General features: G+C 58.4%; 4 protein-coding genes across 4 annotated transcripts; all 4 read right to left on the minus strand.

Annotated features, from left to right (window-relative positions):
- Nucleotides 1–169: 169 nt before the first annotated feature.
- Nucleotides 170–6,221, minus strand: GGTG_08185 (hypothetical protein). The gene is made up of 2 exons (XM_009226024.1): nt 2,688–6,221; nt 170–2,624 (listed from the first exon to the last, which is right to left on the minus strand). Exons 1-2 carry the CDS (start codon nt 6,015–6,017, stop codon nt 759–761), a joined length of 5,196 nt encoding a protein of 1,731 aa, XP_009224288.1. The 5' UTR covers nt 6,018–6,221; the 3' UTR covers nt 170–758.
- Nucleotides 6,222–7,500: 1,279 nt separating this feature from the next.
- GGTG_08186 (hypothetical protein) lies at nt 7,501–9,383 on the minus strand. Its single transcript, XM_009226025.1, has 3 exons — nt 9,087–9,383; nt 8,685–9,001; nt 7,501–8,590 (listed from the first exon to the last, which is right to left on the minus strand). The coding sequence occupies exons 1-3, from the start codon at nt 9,229–9,231 to the stop codon at nt 7,745–7,747; spliced, it is 1,308 nt and encodes a 435-aa protein (XP_009224289.1). The 5' UTR covers nt 9,232–9,383; the 3' UTR covers nt 7,501–7,744.
- Nucleotides 9,384–10,002: 619 nt separating this feature from the next.
- Nucleotides 10,003–10,363, minus strand: GGTG_08187 (hypothetical protein; the record flags this gene model as incomplete). The annotated part of the gene is made up of 2 exons (XM_009226026.1): nt 10,003–10,138; nt 10,293–10,363. 2 exons carry the CDS (start codon nt 10,361–10,363, stop codon nt 10,003–10,005), a joined length of 207 nt encoding a protein of 68 aa, XP_009224290.1.
- A 415-nt stretch (nt 10,364–10,778) lies between these two features.
- Nucleotides 10,779–12,286, minus strand: GGTG_08188 (hypothetical protein). Its single transcript, XM_009226027.1, has 5 exons — nt 12,092–12,286; nt 11,942–12,020; nt 11,700–11,874; nt 11,231–11,598; nt 10,779–11,166 (listed from the first exon to the last, which is right to left on the minus strand). The coding sequence occupies exons 1-5, from the start codon at nt 12,126–12,128 to the stop codon at nt 11,070–11,072; spliced, it is 756 nt and encodes a 251-aa protein (XP_009224291.1). The 5' UTR covers nt 12,129–12,286; the 3' UTR covers nt 10,779–11,069.
- Between the last annotated feature and the right edge of the window lie 64 nt (nt 12,287–12,350).

Raw genomic sequence — 12,350 nt, forward strand, 5'->3', positions numbered from 1 at the left:
TATCCGGAAAAAGTGATTCAAATGTGCGCTCCTTCCGCCATCTCCCATTTGCCTGGGCACCGACGCCCTGCCCAGATATCTCCATATCTACCCAGCACCGTAAAAGTTGCACAATGGTTACGGCCCGACACAAGCCGTCCATCCTAGAATGCGGGAAACCGAGGGCGGTCTAGCCTGAACACATTTCTCATTCTATCAGAATCCTATCTTGGGAATTCGAAAAAGGAAGAACGAGATGGTTTTGGGAATAAAAAGAGAGGGGCCCCCCGTGGTTTTTGCGACGCAAACACACAAAGGTGACGCAAAAAAAAAAAAGGAAAAAGAAAAGGTGAGAAAAGAGCGCCGCCATGATCCCTATTAAGCCGAGCAGGCACGTCCATGATAAAGAAAAGAAAAGAAAAAGCTTGGCTTGCGGTGGTAACAACACCAAGTCGAATACAGTGAAAACAGATGGCTACAAGGAATCGAAGGAAAAGTAGGAAACAACGCGTCCAGTCGTCATGGATTACGCGTGGGCGGCATGTGTTTCCTCGCAGTCCAAGCATAGGCGTGCCCGCTTTCGTTGTGCATGGAATCCGCGAAAAGGTGGAAAGAAGAAAAGGGGAATTGGGGATACAGACAAAGCGGGAAATCTGTCAGTGCGGTGGAAAGGTTTAGGAGAGCCAAAGAGGGCGAGCCAGGTGTAGAGAAAAAGGAGCGCATCTAACCCGACTCCACGGTACGCAAAAATACAGGGTGAAATACGGCAAAGCAACAGCTCAGACGGCACCGTATTCACGGTGGGTTCTCGATGTTGCCTCCTCTTGCGTGTTGGGGAAGGTACCCTGAACCTCCTCGATGTCCTGGATGGTCTCGTTATAGACCGAGGTCAGGCGGCCAAGGACCTTATTACGATTCCACTCGTGGCGCGTGGTCCACACCTCGTCCATGAGCTCGCGGTTGATCTGCTCGAGCTGCTCGACGGTACAGCCCGACGTGCGGTTGGTCAGGCTCCCCAGGAACTGCTGCAGCTGCACCTCGTCGAGCACGGGGCCCTGTGACGAGGTCGCCGACACGCGCGCCAGCGACGACGACGAGTGCGAGTCGTCGCCCGTCTCGTTGAGCAGGCTGACGGTGCCGCGCCGCGATGACAACGACGACACGCCGAGCAGCGAGCCCCGCCGCGCGTGCTGCGACGATGTCGGGCTGGCCGGCCCGTTGGGGTCGCCGTGATGGCCGCTGCCGTGACTGCGAGGGCCGAGCTCGCCGCGGGCCATGGCCTGCGCCTGCGAGTGCGCCCACTGCGACTCGCTCGACGTCGACTGGCTAGGTCCGCCCAGAGATTGCGTGTCGGGCATTTGGGAGTTGCTGTGGCCGCTCGAGCCCTGGCCCGACGCGGGTGCGGCACCGTTGGTGCCCTGCGACAGCCGATCCCAGCGGCCCCCCAGGGACGACCGGTTGCTGATGCTAGACACCTCGGCCGACCCTGTGGTCGACGCGTCGTTGAGCATGGCCGAGGGCGACACGCCGGGTGGCACTGTCGTTATCACCGAGACCTGAGAAATGGCTGTATACTGCAGTGTATGCCCGGCATGTATCCTAGCTGGCCACTGACCGTGCGGCGGCGGCGGTCTCATGTGGACAGGCCTCTGGTCGGGGCCGGTCGCGTGGTTGTTCGCCGCGGCGTCTTCGTTGTCGTCGCGGCCGACGCCAGTGCCGCCCATGACCACATCGGGGCCGGCGCGCGAGGGCATCGAGTTGCCGTTGCTGAGGCCGCTGGGCGGCTGCTGAGAGCTGGCCGCCGTCGAGCCGTCCGCCGCCGGGCTCATGACGCGAAAGCGGGCGCTCGTCGTCGTAGTTCCGCCGCCGGGCACCGGCGCGCCGATGGTAACGGGGCCGGCGGCGTCCTCGGCGACAATCTCGGCCTGGGTCAGGTCGACGACCTTCTGCAGGGCCTCGCGCTTCTTGCGCTTTTCCTCGGCCTCTAGGGCGCGCTGCTTCTGACGCTCGTGGAGGGCATTGAAGTCGATGTAGTGCATCCTAGTGGCGATCTCGTGCACGTCGACGCGGACGTTGCTGACGAGCTCATTTGCCTTCAGGGTACGTTCGCGGTCACCGATGTTTCTAGCATCCTTGGCCAGCGACTCGATGTCGTTGAAGAAGTCGCCCGGGCGGGCGTAGTAGCCGTTTGACAAGCGCTCCTCGATGGTGGCAACATCCAGATTGTAAAAGAAGCGGCCGCTCGCGACTTCGCGCAGGCCCTCGACGCCGTTCTTGTCGCGGTCGATGACGTAGGGCCGCACCAGCGAGTCCGAGTCCAGATCGGCGCGCACGTAGGCTGGGTCGGCCTCCTGCCAGAGGTACTCGATCTGTTGTATGGGTATCACCGAGTTGCGGAATTTGCGGTACTTCTGCTTGATCTGGTCCATGATGGGCTGCAGCGCAAGCTTGAGGTGGTTGAGCGCGATCTGGTCCGTGTGCCGCTCCTTCTGCATCTCCTCGCGCGTGCGCTTGCGTGGCGGCGGCGGCGGCGCCACTGGCAGCTCCTCCAGCACCCTCTTTTTGCGGTTCGCCGGATCTGGGAAGTCTGCGGGCGACAGCTGCACCCGCGAGATGATTTTTGTGAAGAACTCGCGCCGGTTTTCCTGTAGAGAGAGTGTGTCAGTCGAGGGGCCCTGCCGCCAACAGTAGCAGAAGCAGAAACTTACGGGGTTCGGTCGCGCTATCTCTCTGTGGTTTTTCCTAGAAAACCCAAAGAGATCCTTGACCAGCATGTCTGGTAGCTCTGACAACTCGCACTCGGACGTGCCTAGCAGCAGCACCGGGTCTGTCGCAGGGATCGACCGCAGCATGGTGACAAAAGTGCGGTAGGCCGATTCGGTAATGGTTGCGTACCAGGCCGCTACGTTGGGCACGAACATGACGGCGGGCCGGTGGCGCTTGACCTCAGTGAAGAGCCTGACAATGACCTGCTCCATGGGTGCCAGGTCGCCCAGCAACGTGGCCAGGTCGAAGTTCTGCACAAAGACGCCCTCAAGATGGTGCAGCATAGCAGCCGAGACATACTCCTGACCCATGCCCGGCAGGCCTGACACAAGCAGCCGCGGCCGGAAGACGCGCAGACGGTCCATCTCCTGGCCCAGATTCTCGCGTCCGAAGCCGTCGTCTTCGTCTTCGTATGGCTCAAACATGGCCTCCTCGAGCGCCGTGGCCTTCTTCTTGCGCGGCAGGATCTGGTCCAGCGCGCGCGTGAGGCCCGCCAGTTGCTGGCGGAGCAGCGGCTCGACGCTCGGCGGCAGTGGTGCGGCGGCCGACGACGCCGACCGCTCTGACGACGGCACCATCTTGTTGATGGAGATGATGAAGTCGGTGGCATGCACGGCGATGCGCTCCGGGTCGACGATGAGCTTGTCGGTCGACGAGTAGATCTGCGGATACGTGCGCTGGATCGAGTTGAGCGCCGCTTCTGTGCACAGCGCACGGAGGTCAGCGCCGCCGTAGCCCTTGGTGCGCCGCGCCAGAGTGTCGCGGAACTCGGGTGACAGGCCCCAGTCCTTGGTGTGGATATCGAGGATGGCGCGACGGCCTTCGAGGTCGGGCAGCGGGAAGTAAAACTCGCGGTCGAAGCGGCCAGGCCGCCGCAGTGCCGGGTCTACACTGTCGGGCCTGTTGGTGGCGCCGATGACGATGACCTGGCCGCGCCCGTCCATGCCGTCCATCAGCGCCAGCAGCGTCGACACAATGCTGGCATGGATCTGCTCCTGCTTGCTAGAGCGCACCGGTGCCAGGCCGTCGATCTCGTCGAAGAAGATGATGCTGGGTTGTGTGCGACGCGCCTCCTCGAAGAGCAGCCGCAGCTGCTTCTCCGCCTCGCCCACCCACTTGCTCAGCGCGTCGGCGCCCTTGCGCATGTAGAAAGTGATCTTGCGCCCACCGATGCCCACCGCGTTGGACAGCGCGCGCGCCAACAGAGTCTTTCCCGTGCCCGGCGGGCCGTGGAACAAAACTCCGCGCGGCGGCGTCACCTTGTACTTGAGGAACAGCTCCGGGTACAGCAGCGGCAGCATGATCATCTCCTTCAGCTGGTCGATGTGCCCCTGCAGCCCGCCCACCTTGCTGAAGTCCACCGTGAGGTCGACCCCGAGCGGGTCCGCGTCCGCGAACGCCTTTTGGTTCTTAACCTTGCCCAGGTTCGGCGTCGCCGTCACTCCGCCCGCGCCATCCTGCCCGCCTGCTGCCTGCCCGAAGCCCGGTCCCGTTGCCGTTGTCGGTGTCATGCCCACCGCGCCTCCGACCCCCGCACGAGCCACTGCTGCTGCCTCGTCGTCGCTGCTGTCCTCCTCCACCCCGCCTGTCGCTCCCGTGCCCCAGGGTCCGCCCAGGAGTGATCCAGCTCCACCGCCACCGCCGAATGGGCCGTACGTCGCTGCGAAGCTGCGCTGCCATGTAGTGCTGCCCCCCGCTCGCCCGCCACGTCGTCCTTTCGCTTGCGTGGGTGCCGCATCTTCCTCCTCCTCCTGGTCCATGAGTTGGTCCAGAGGCTTGATGGAGTAGTCCACCGCAGTACGTCGCCTCTTTGGAAGGGGCTGCTCGTATGCTATCGATGGCGAACGCCGACGCCGCCGAGACTTGGAGCTCTGCCTAAGTTCTTCCAGCTCTTCGAGCATCTCGTCTTGGTTCAGCTCCACCTCCTCGTCTCCCGAGTCCTTGCCCACGCGCTTCTTCGTCCTCTTGGCTTGAGACGTCCGTCTTCCGCGTGAAGGTTGGCCCGAGTAGTCCTCGTCGTCGTCGTCGTCTTGTGGCTCGGCGCGGGCCTGGCGGCCCTTGCGCGATGAGGCATCCCAGGCAGAGCCTTCGCCCTCGCCTGACTCGTCATCCTCACCCGGGTCGAAGTCGCTGCTGGGCTCTTGTGTCGACTTCTTCTGGCGTAGAGCACGCCGCGTCAGCCGTCTACCCGGCGCCGCGTTCTCACTTGCCTCCTCGACCTCATCGTCAGCCTCGTGGGCAACTTTGGCGGCCCTCGAGGCCCTTGTGCGCCGTGTGACGGGTGCGTCGTCGTCGTCGTCTTCCTCGTCATCTTCATCCGCGACCGCGGCTGCTGCGACTTCCTCTGTTGCTTCTGCCGATTGCATGATTTCTTGGGTTTCCTCTCCGGGGCCCTCGGCCGCATCTGCGTCACCTGAGCCACTCCCACCGCCCGCTGCCTCGACTCCCGAGTCCTGAACAGATTCAGCACCAAGCTGGTCACCCTCATTATCACCCGAGGATTCGCCATCTGGCCTGGGCGTGAGCTCCTCCGGCTGCGGTGGATCAGGTACGCTACTTTCCTGTGTGACTTCCTCGATGGGTGGCGGGAGTTTCTTAAGACCTTTCAGACCCTTGGTGGCCCTAGCAGTCCGGGAGAAAGCCTCGGGACTTCTACTCCTGGTGCCTGCCCTGGTAGACCGAGCGTGTTTACCAGAGTTGGAAAGCTCGACAAACTCCTCCACTTCCTCCGTGCGCGCGCGCGTCCGCCGCGTCGAGACCCCCGGGGTAGGAGGCTCCATATTCTGTGCCCCGGCGCTCCGCAAAATCTTGGGGTTGGTCTTCAGAGTGACAATTCTTGACGGCCTGGATTCGCGTTGGCTTGGTTTCTTCTTTTTCGGAGCGAGTTCGTCGTCGTCGTCGTCTTCTGGAGATGTATCTGCTTCCTCCTCGCTGGTCTCCTTCTCCTTGTAGTTGTGCTGCTGAGCTGCAACCTTCCTCATGCGACGTCCAGTTGCATTCACGGGCGCGTCCTCGTCGTCGTCGTCCTCGTCGTCGTCGTCGTAATCGGGCTCGCTATCCTCGATGATGTCTTCGTCGTCGTCGTCGATGTCAGAGCCGCCGTATCGGTCTCGTCGCCTTCCGGGAGGCCTTCCCTTGGCAGGGCGGGATCGTTTGCCGGCAGTGCGGCGAGGCTTTTCCTCCCTCTCGAGACCCGGCTCAAAGTTTTCGTCGTCAGAGTCGGACTTGTTGACGTCGAAATCGAGGATGTCCCGTTTGCGCTTGGCAGGCATTGTGCTTCCGTGAATTCAATTGAGGGCGCGGTAGTCACGACGGCGCCGCCGTGCCTAGTGGGTCCTCAAGAGGCAGGCAATTTTGACGGTAGCGGTATTAGATGCGGCGATGGCAGTGCGCAGGCATGGCAAGTAGCGCCTTTGAGCGAAGCTCGATGCTGTGATGCGCTCTCCAACGGCGCAAGATGATGGGCTCCTGCACAGGCCCCGAGCCGCTTCCTGGCAAGGCAGCACCCAGGAGCTTCGCGGAACAAGGGGTTTTTGCTGGTGGTTTGGTTATTAAGGAGGCAATCAAAGAATGCCAGTGTACAAAGAGCGCGTCGAACCGGAAGATTCGAGTTAACGTGGGGATCGCAGCGAACTAAGGGGTGCAGTGCGTGTACTCCGAGCTGCCCGGCGACGTGAATCCAGAGGGCGAAAAATCCAAGAGGTCTGGTCGCGTTCGCGCCAGCCACACAGTTCCGTGTCTCCACTCAGCCTCCAATCCCCGTGCAGGACCAGGGCCCCACGCTCGCGGTATTTCGTCCTCAAAGTGGGGCCTGTGCACCATCCCCACCAGCGTGAACGCATGCGAACCTCCTGGCGGGCATGGTCAGGAACCTGGAGAAAATCATCAAGAATTTCCGAGGACAGTATCACGAACCCTCTTTCCCTAACCTGGCCCCCAGGTATACTATTCAGAGGATTCACGTCCCTATTCATACTTATAGCTCGGCAGTTGTTGGCTTACTAGTGCACAGAAAACACTCACCAAAGCATTGACCGCGCACAGGTCGTGATTTTGTCCCCTCCTTGCGCAAGGATTTCTAGTAATGTCTTGTCATTAGATTTCCCCGGGTCGGCCATTGACGCCCGCCGCAAAGGAAAACTCTTGGCTTTTGCAACGGCCCGGCCAGGGGGTTCGCCTTCGGCTCAGCCCTACCGAAGCCACTGGTCAAACCCACATGTTAGCAATGGCGGTCGGTGTCCAGCGTGATGGGGCTGATGCGGGTTTGCGCCCGCCCGCGCTTAGGTGGATCGGGCAGCTGTCAACCCGTACCTACCTGGTAATGCCGCTGGCGTGGTATCTCTCTGATGCTCGACTTCCCATTTTTACATTCAAGTGGGTGGGCGCTTTGCCCAAACAAAAGCCTGTGCCCCGTAAATCGCAAGACCAGCCTGTTTGAAGACTCGCCCGCTTTTCGAGGGCGTCGTCTCCCTGGTAAAATACTCCGACACCAAGGTTCCAACCAACCTCCTAGGGTTATCCAAATAATTGGATTTTGCCCGGGAATTTTTCTAGCACAGCAGAGTCGCTGGCAAAATATGTACCTCGGTAGCTGCCAAGCAAGTACCACGCACGATACCTTGTCTCCGGCCCGTCCCATGGCGTTTCGAGCCAAGGCCACCCCGGTGCTGGCAACCCCCGAGTCTGACATGGCGTGGCAGCTCATGCTGGAGACATGGGTAACAAGAAGCTAAAAGTAGAGGATTCATGTCCCAATTCAGAGATACCAATATCTTCAAAATGAGTTATCCGGTCGGCCAATGGAGGTGGGAAGGGCTCGGAGTGATGGACTCCAGCTGGTCCAGTTCGTATTTCAAGGGCTCATGGCACTCTGCTTCGCTGCCTCAATGCAGATCATGTACACGGGCTAGCAAAAATATTTGATACAACATCCATCCCTTTGTTGATCGACCAATGAATGTGCGATTGCCTCCTCATGCCGATGACGCAGATGCCTTGGCTAATTTTTCTTCCTCTGCATTCTCAACTTTGGAAAGTCCAGCGGTAGCATCAACTTCACCAAGGTTGTCTGCCTGTCTCCAGATTTCACGATCTTCGTTCTCGCTCCAATCTCGCGGTAGTACTGGTCTAGCTGCTTCTGCTCCAGCCTCAAATCATCCCTGAGTTCTAGCGTATCGAGCTCAAAGCTGTCGATGATGCACGTGAGCACGCAGCAGGTCGTCATAAGGAGGTCGATATGGGGTTTTCGCATCTCGCCGTTGTCGGAGAATTTCCTCCTGAAGCTGTCGAGAACAGCGTCTGGAGCTGGCTTCAACTCGGTTCTGAGCTTGTCCCTCGGAGGCAGCTTTCTCACCCCGCGCTTGCCCGACTTGCTCTGGTAGAGCAAGAGCATCAAAAAGTATAGGTAGCGCAAGATCCGCAGCCTCTTGACCGACTCCTCGTGCTCACCGACTCGGTGGACTCGGTTGACCACAAACTTGGAGAGCGCCTCGACGGGTTCCTTGTTCTTGACAGCCTCCTGCCAATCTCGCACGGGGATGGAATTGAGCACCTCCGCTCCGATGATCTCTTCAGGGTCATAGACGTCCTGGATTAAGTCTGCGTCGTAGTTGCCCTTGGGCACCGGCTTCGCCCCGTCAACCGCAGCTTGCAGGTCTTCCCTGGTCGGCATGCTTGCCGCGGCCTCTCGTATTGATGCCATCAAAGCGGCCTCGCTGGCATCTGCGCCCGAGGCAGTATCCTTATTCCTAGGTGTGATGGCATTCTCAACCCGGGCAATGAGTGCCTTCTTGGCCTTTTTGGTTCCGAACGCCTGGCCAAGTTCTGTCCGAAGGTCCGCATTCGCCTGAAAAAAAAACCGTGTTAGCAGTGATTCGCCCTCGGAATCAGCCCCGCCATTGCACTGCTTCCATGAACGTGGGAGGCGGCGTTGTTCCTACCTGTTGTTCTCCCTGCTCACCCATGGCCTCGGCTGATGCCCTTTGGGCCCTGACAGAGCCCCGAACAGTCACCTTTCTCGCCTCAACCACCTCGAGCTCCCCTGTCTTAGGATCGAACATGCCGATGTAGTGCCGCAGCAGGCCATCTCCGCCTTTGGGCTGGTCTTCGCGGCCGGTATAGTTGAGGGTCTTGTGACCAGACGAGTACAGGAGCAGATCGGCAGAATCCGACTTCTTGCTCTTTCCCCCGGAACTGCGCGCTTTGCTGTAGGGTTGGAATTGGACCGAAGAAGGCAGACATAGTCCCGGCGTTGTAGCTATACGGATGCGTTTAGCCAGGTCAGTGTTTTGTACTTCTCGTAGACGATAGATTCATTCAACAGGGGTTTGGTGAGACGATACCTATGACCGGCGGGAAGTTCTTTGACTTGATCAGCGAGGATACTCTGATCTCATGCGGGTTGGACTCTGTGCGTGGCTTTTCCGCCGAGGTCTTCTTTGTCTTCTGGGCTGCCTCCTCCGCCCGCTTCCTCTTCTTTTCCGACATGGTAGGCGGCGCGGAGCTCTCTGGCACGGATAGATGGATTCGGTATGGTCAATTGAGGAAATGGCTCCAGGATAATACGGGTTTCTGCTTTACCAAAGCCGCCCGGGTGTTGGTGTTTTTTTTTTCTGCCACCAGCGCAATCTCCACCGCCTCCGCCCTGCCAGGAGCTCAGCTTCGTCGCACTTGACAGTGGAGAAGCCCCACCATCCACACTGAAAATGGGGCTATCGAGCTACCCGCGCAGCGCATCATTCACCATGCATGAGCTTCCTGTTGCAGCATGGGAGGCAGGCACGCCCACCACAAGAAAGATGGCAGTTCCTTCGACTAACAATAGGAATGATAACAGGAAAAAAAGAGAACAATCTTTGGGATCTCCTGTAAGCCGGGGGTTTTTTTGTGGGGCGTGGCAGGCCATGATGGCACAAGCCGCCCAGGTTGAATGCCAGCGATAAGCCGAGAAACTCGACATCGAAATGTCACACAACACAGGACTTTCGTCTTCAACGAGCACTGTCCAAAATACCAAGGAGGAATTGGGTGTGTCAGGGGTAAGAGGGAACAATTCACTCATGTGTGGGAAAGCAGAGCGCGTCCAATTTTTTTTTTAGTTCATTCAACTATGGCGTCATAGGCTCATACTGTTTGCTGTGCAGGGTGCAATCTGTAGAAGCCCATTGCGCGTGTTGGCCCTCAAACATGCCTCCAGGTGCTGCTCAAACCACCGATTGACAGGTCCAGCTTTGACAAAGTATCTTTTTGGGGCGCCATTCATCGGTCCTCCAGTTCCATCACTGTCGTAATTGATGTGATCGATTGGTGAATGTCCAAGCCATGTCTGCGCGGGTAGGTGATGGACTTGGTGTCGTTGCCGGAGTCGATGATGGTCGTTGTGCTCTGCGCTATTCTAGCTGGCGTGGTTGAGTGTGCTCGGTGGCTTGTTTATTTGCTAATGTCGGGGTAACAATGTCAGGTCTCTGGTGTCAAGTCATGCGATCGGCGAAGTGCGGGGAGAGGAGGGGAGAGGAGCATTGGGCAGGTGCAGGGCAGCAAAGACTTACGACCGGGCTCTCATCTTTCTTCTCTTGCGCTTGAGGCGTCGAACTCGCTTCTTTCTCCACTTGGCTCTCATCTTGAACGAGGAGTGCTGTAGGAGTGATTCGGTTAGCGACGAGATGCGGGCGCGGCGCGAGGAGAAGCTTGCGGATCAAGCTAGGGGAGCGAAGAGTATGCTCCCCATATTGCAATGGAGTTGTGCAAGCACCGCCGAAATGTGCGCGATTGCTGCTAGGGATTTACGTACCTGTTCGTTGATGAGGTTGTGTTGGGGTTTGAGATCGTTTGGGAGGAACTGCGAAGCAAGCTGCGACTTGAAGAGGTAGGGCGGGCAGGTGGGGCAGGTGTACCTCGAGGGCGTCAACCCTTCCCACGTGACCACATTGTCTGGTGAAGCCGTCCCTCTTTAGCGCGCTTTCTGCCACTGGTGGGGGAGGGGCCTTTTCCCGCCAGAGGGCACGGACTTGGGCCAGCGGCGCTGCAAGGTGAGGGTGTTTTTGTATCTATGATGTGCCAGGCAGGGCTGGCATATTTTCCATGGTATAGGTGTGTGTTTTGCGACGATCACTCTCTTCTGTATACATATCCAGCATCCATTCTTGATTTCCTAGACTGCCTAGAGATACCTAACTTCCTACTGCCTACCAAGACATATCCTTCAGCTTCCATGTTGTATTTCGAAAGCTGCACGGTTGCACTGGCGTTTAGTCTCGTCACGTATGAGCCCCAGAACCGAGTTGCTCCTCCTCATTCCCAAGAGACAAGTTCCGCCTCTCGTCAGCTCAGAGCTTATGGCGGCTGGTTGGATCGCTGGTGGACGGAGGCAGCAGTTTGACGTCCTCATAGGGGAGGTCAAGGAACTTGTAGACAAAGTGCGATCTTCAAAAGTGTCAGCCCCTCAAGGCAAACCATAATATCCAAGCAGCAGGGGGCCGAGACTTACCTATCACTCCCGAAAAAGGGTTCCTCCTGCCCCAGCCTATTTCTGACCCAGAGCCAAGGAGCACCGAAGGCGCCTTTGGCCACGGCGTCGTCGGTGGTTCCCTTCAGTGCGTCCTTGTACTCAGGCGAGGCGGCTGCACTGAGTATCTTCTCCAGATCGCTCGGTCCAAACAGGGGCTTGGAGGAGGAGCTTGCTTGACTGGTCTGGGGAAAGACGGAAGGGGCCTCAGCCAGGATCTGCTGAAAACCCTCCTTCGCAGCCACGTCGCGGTGGGGAAACGTCCAGAAGCAGTGGAATAGATAATGCAGCGCTGTTTCGAAGATTTCGCGGGGGTAGCTCGCTTTGACGAAGAGAAGCGCCCGCATCGGCTATTCAAGTTAAGGCCGGTTCCCCGTCATGGTTAACAAGGCGCCGTGACCCACTCTGGAGCTGCTCGGTGAGGATGAATGCAAGGACGGCCAGGCCTTACAAGAACGGTCAGGCTTCTCGACATGAGATCCTCGGGCATGGTGATGTCGGTTTTCCCAACCCTCTCAGCCGATCGCATAGCATCGAAGGGAGCATACTGGGCTTTCGCGGGGAGAGTCCAGGGCGGTTTGTTTCCGGACTTGGTGTTGATGCCGCCAATCAAGACGGGAATGAACCTACGAGTTTAGTCTGGTGAGTACCTAAAACAACACACAACTGGCACAAAGATTACCGCATACTTACTCTACATCAATACCATGAGATTTGAGCAGGGCCTGGTTCTTGAGAATGTCTACAAAAGCGATGTAGCTGTAGAACGAGGCTGACAGACTCGTGGGAGTGAGGTCAGCCAGAACTGCAAGGGATAGGAACGACCGGTGTGGAGACTCGTACCAATGTCGACATAACAACTAATTTTACCGTTGAACATTGTTGCTTGTTTGCTTCTTCCCTTTGATCTCGAGTATGGTTAGGTACTTTGCACGCTGTTCACTCTCAGGTCCTGCTAATGGGGAACAGAAAGCGTTTTGATGTCGTGATGTCTCGTGTAGCAGTGGCATGTCACAAACCAGCAATTGCGCACCTAGCCAGATGAGGAGGCAGGGTTGAGGTGGGCCCACTTAGAGAGGCCCGAGGCGTTGGTCTCCAAGCG

Source organism: Gaeumannomyces tritici, assembly GCF_000145635.1.
Source record: "Gaeumannomyces tritici R3-111a-1 unplaced genomic scaffold supercont2.4, whole genome shotgun sequence".
Classification (NCBI taxonomy): domain Eukaryota; kingdom Fungi; phylum Ascomycota; class Sordariomycetes; order Magnaporthales; family Magnaporthaceae; genus Gaeumannomyces; species Gaeumannomyces tritici.

Bases quoted from the DNA above. Each gene is read 5' to 3' on its own strand.
- GGTG_08188 (XM_009226027.1), bottom strand. From the start codon at position 12,128: ATGTTCAACGGTAAAATTAGTTGTTATGTCGACATTG. The intron at 12,021-12,091 runs GTACGAGTCTCC...CGAGTCTGTCAG, and splicing joins TAGTTGTTATGTCGACATTG to CCTCGTTCTACAGCTACATC. The intron at 11,875-11,941 runs GTAAGTATGCGG...CTAAACTCGTAG, and splicing joins TCTCATGGTATTGATGTAGA to GTTCATTCCCGTCTTGATTG.
- GGTG_08185 (XM_009226024.1), bottom strand. From the start codon at position 6,017: ATGCCTGCCAAGCGCAAACGGGACATCCTCGATTTCGACGTCAACAAG. The intron at 2,625-2,687 runs GTAAGTTTCTGC...CTCTCTCTACAG, and splicing joins AGATAGCGCGACCGAACCCC to GAAAACCGGCGCGAGTTCTT.
- GGTG_08186 (XM_009226025.1), bottom strand. From the start codon at position 9,231: ATGTCGGAAAAGAAGAGGAAGCGGGCGGAGGAGGCAGCCCAGAAGACA. The intron at 9,002-9,086 runs GTATCGTCTCAC...GCATCCGTATAG, and splicing joins GAACTTCCCGCCGGTCATAG to CTACAACGCCGGGACTATGT. The intron at 8,591-8,684 runs GTAGGAACAACG...TTTTTTTTTCAG, and splicing joins GTGAGCAGGGAGAACAACAG to GCGAATGCGGACCTTCGGAC.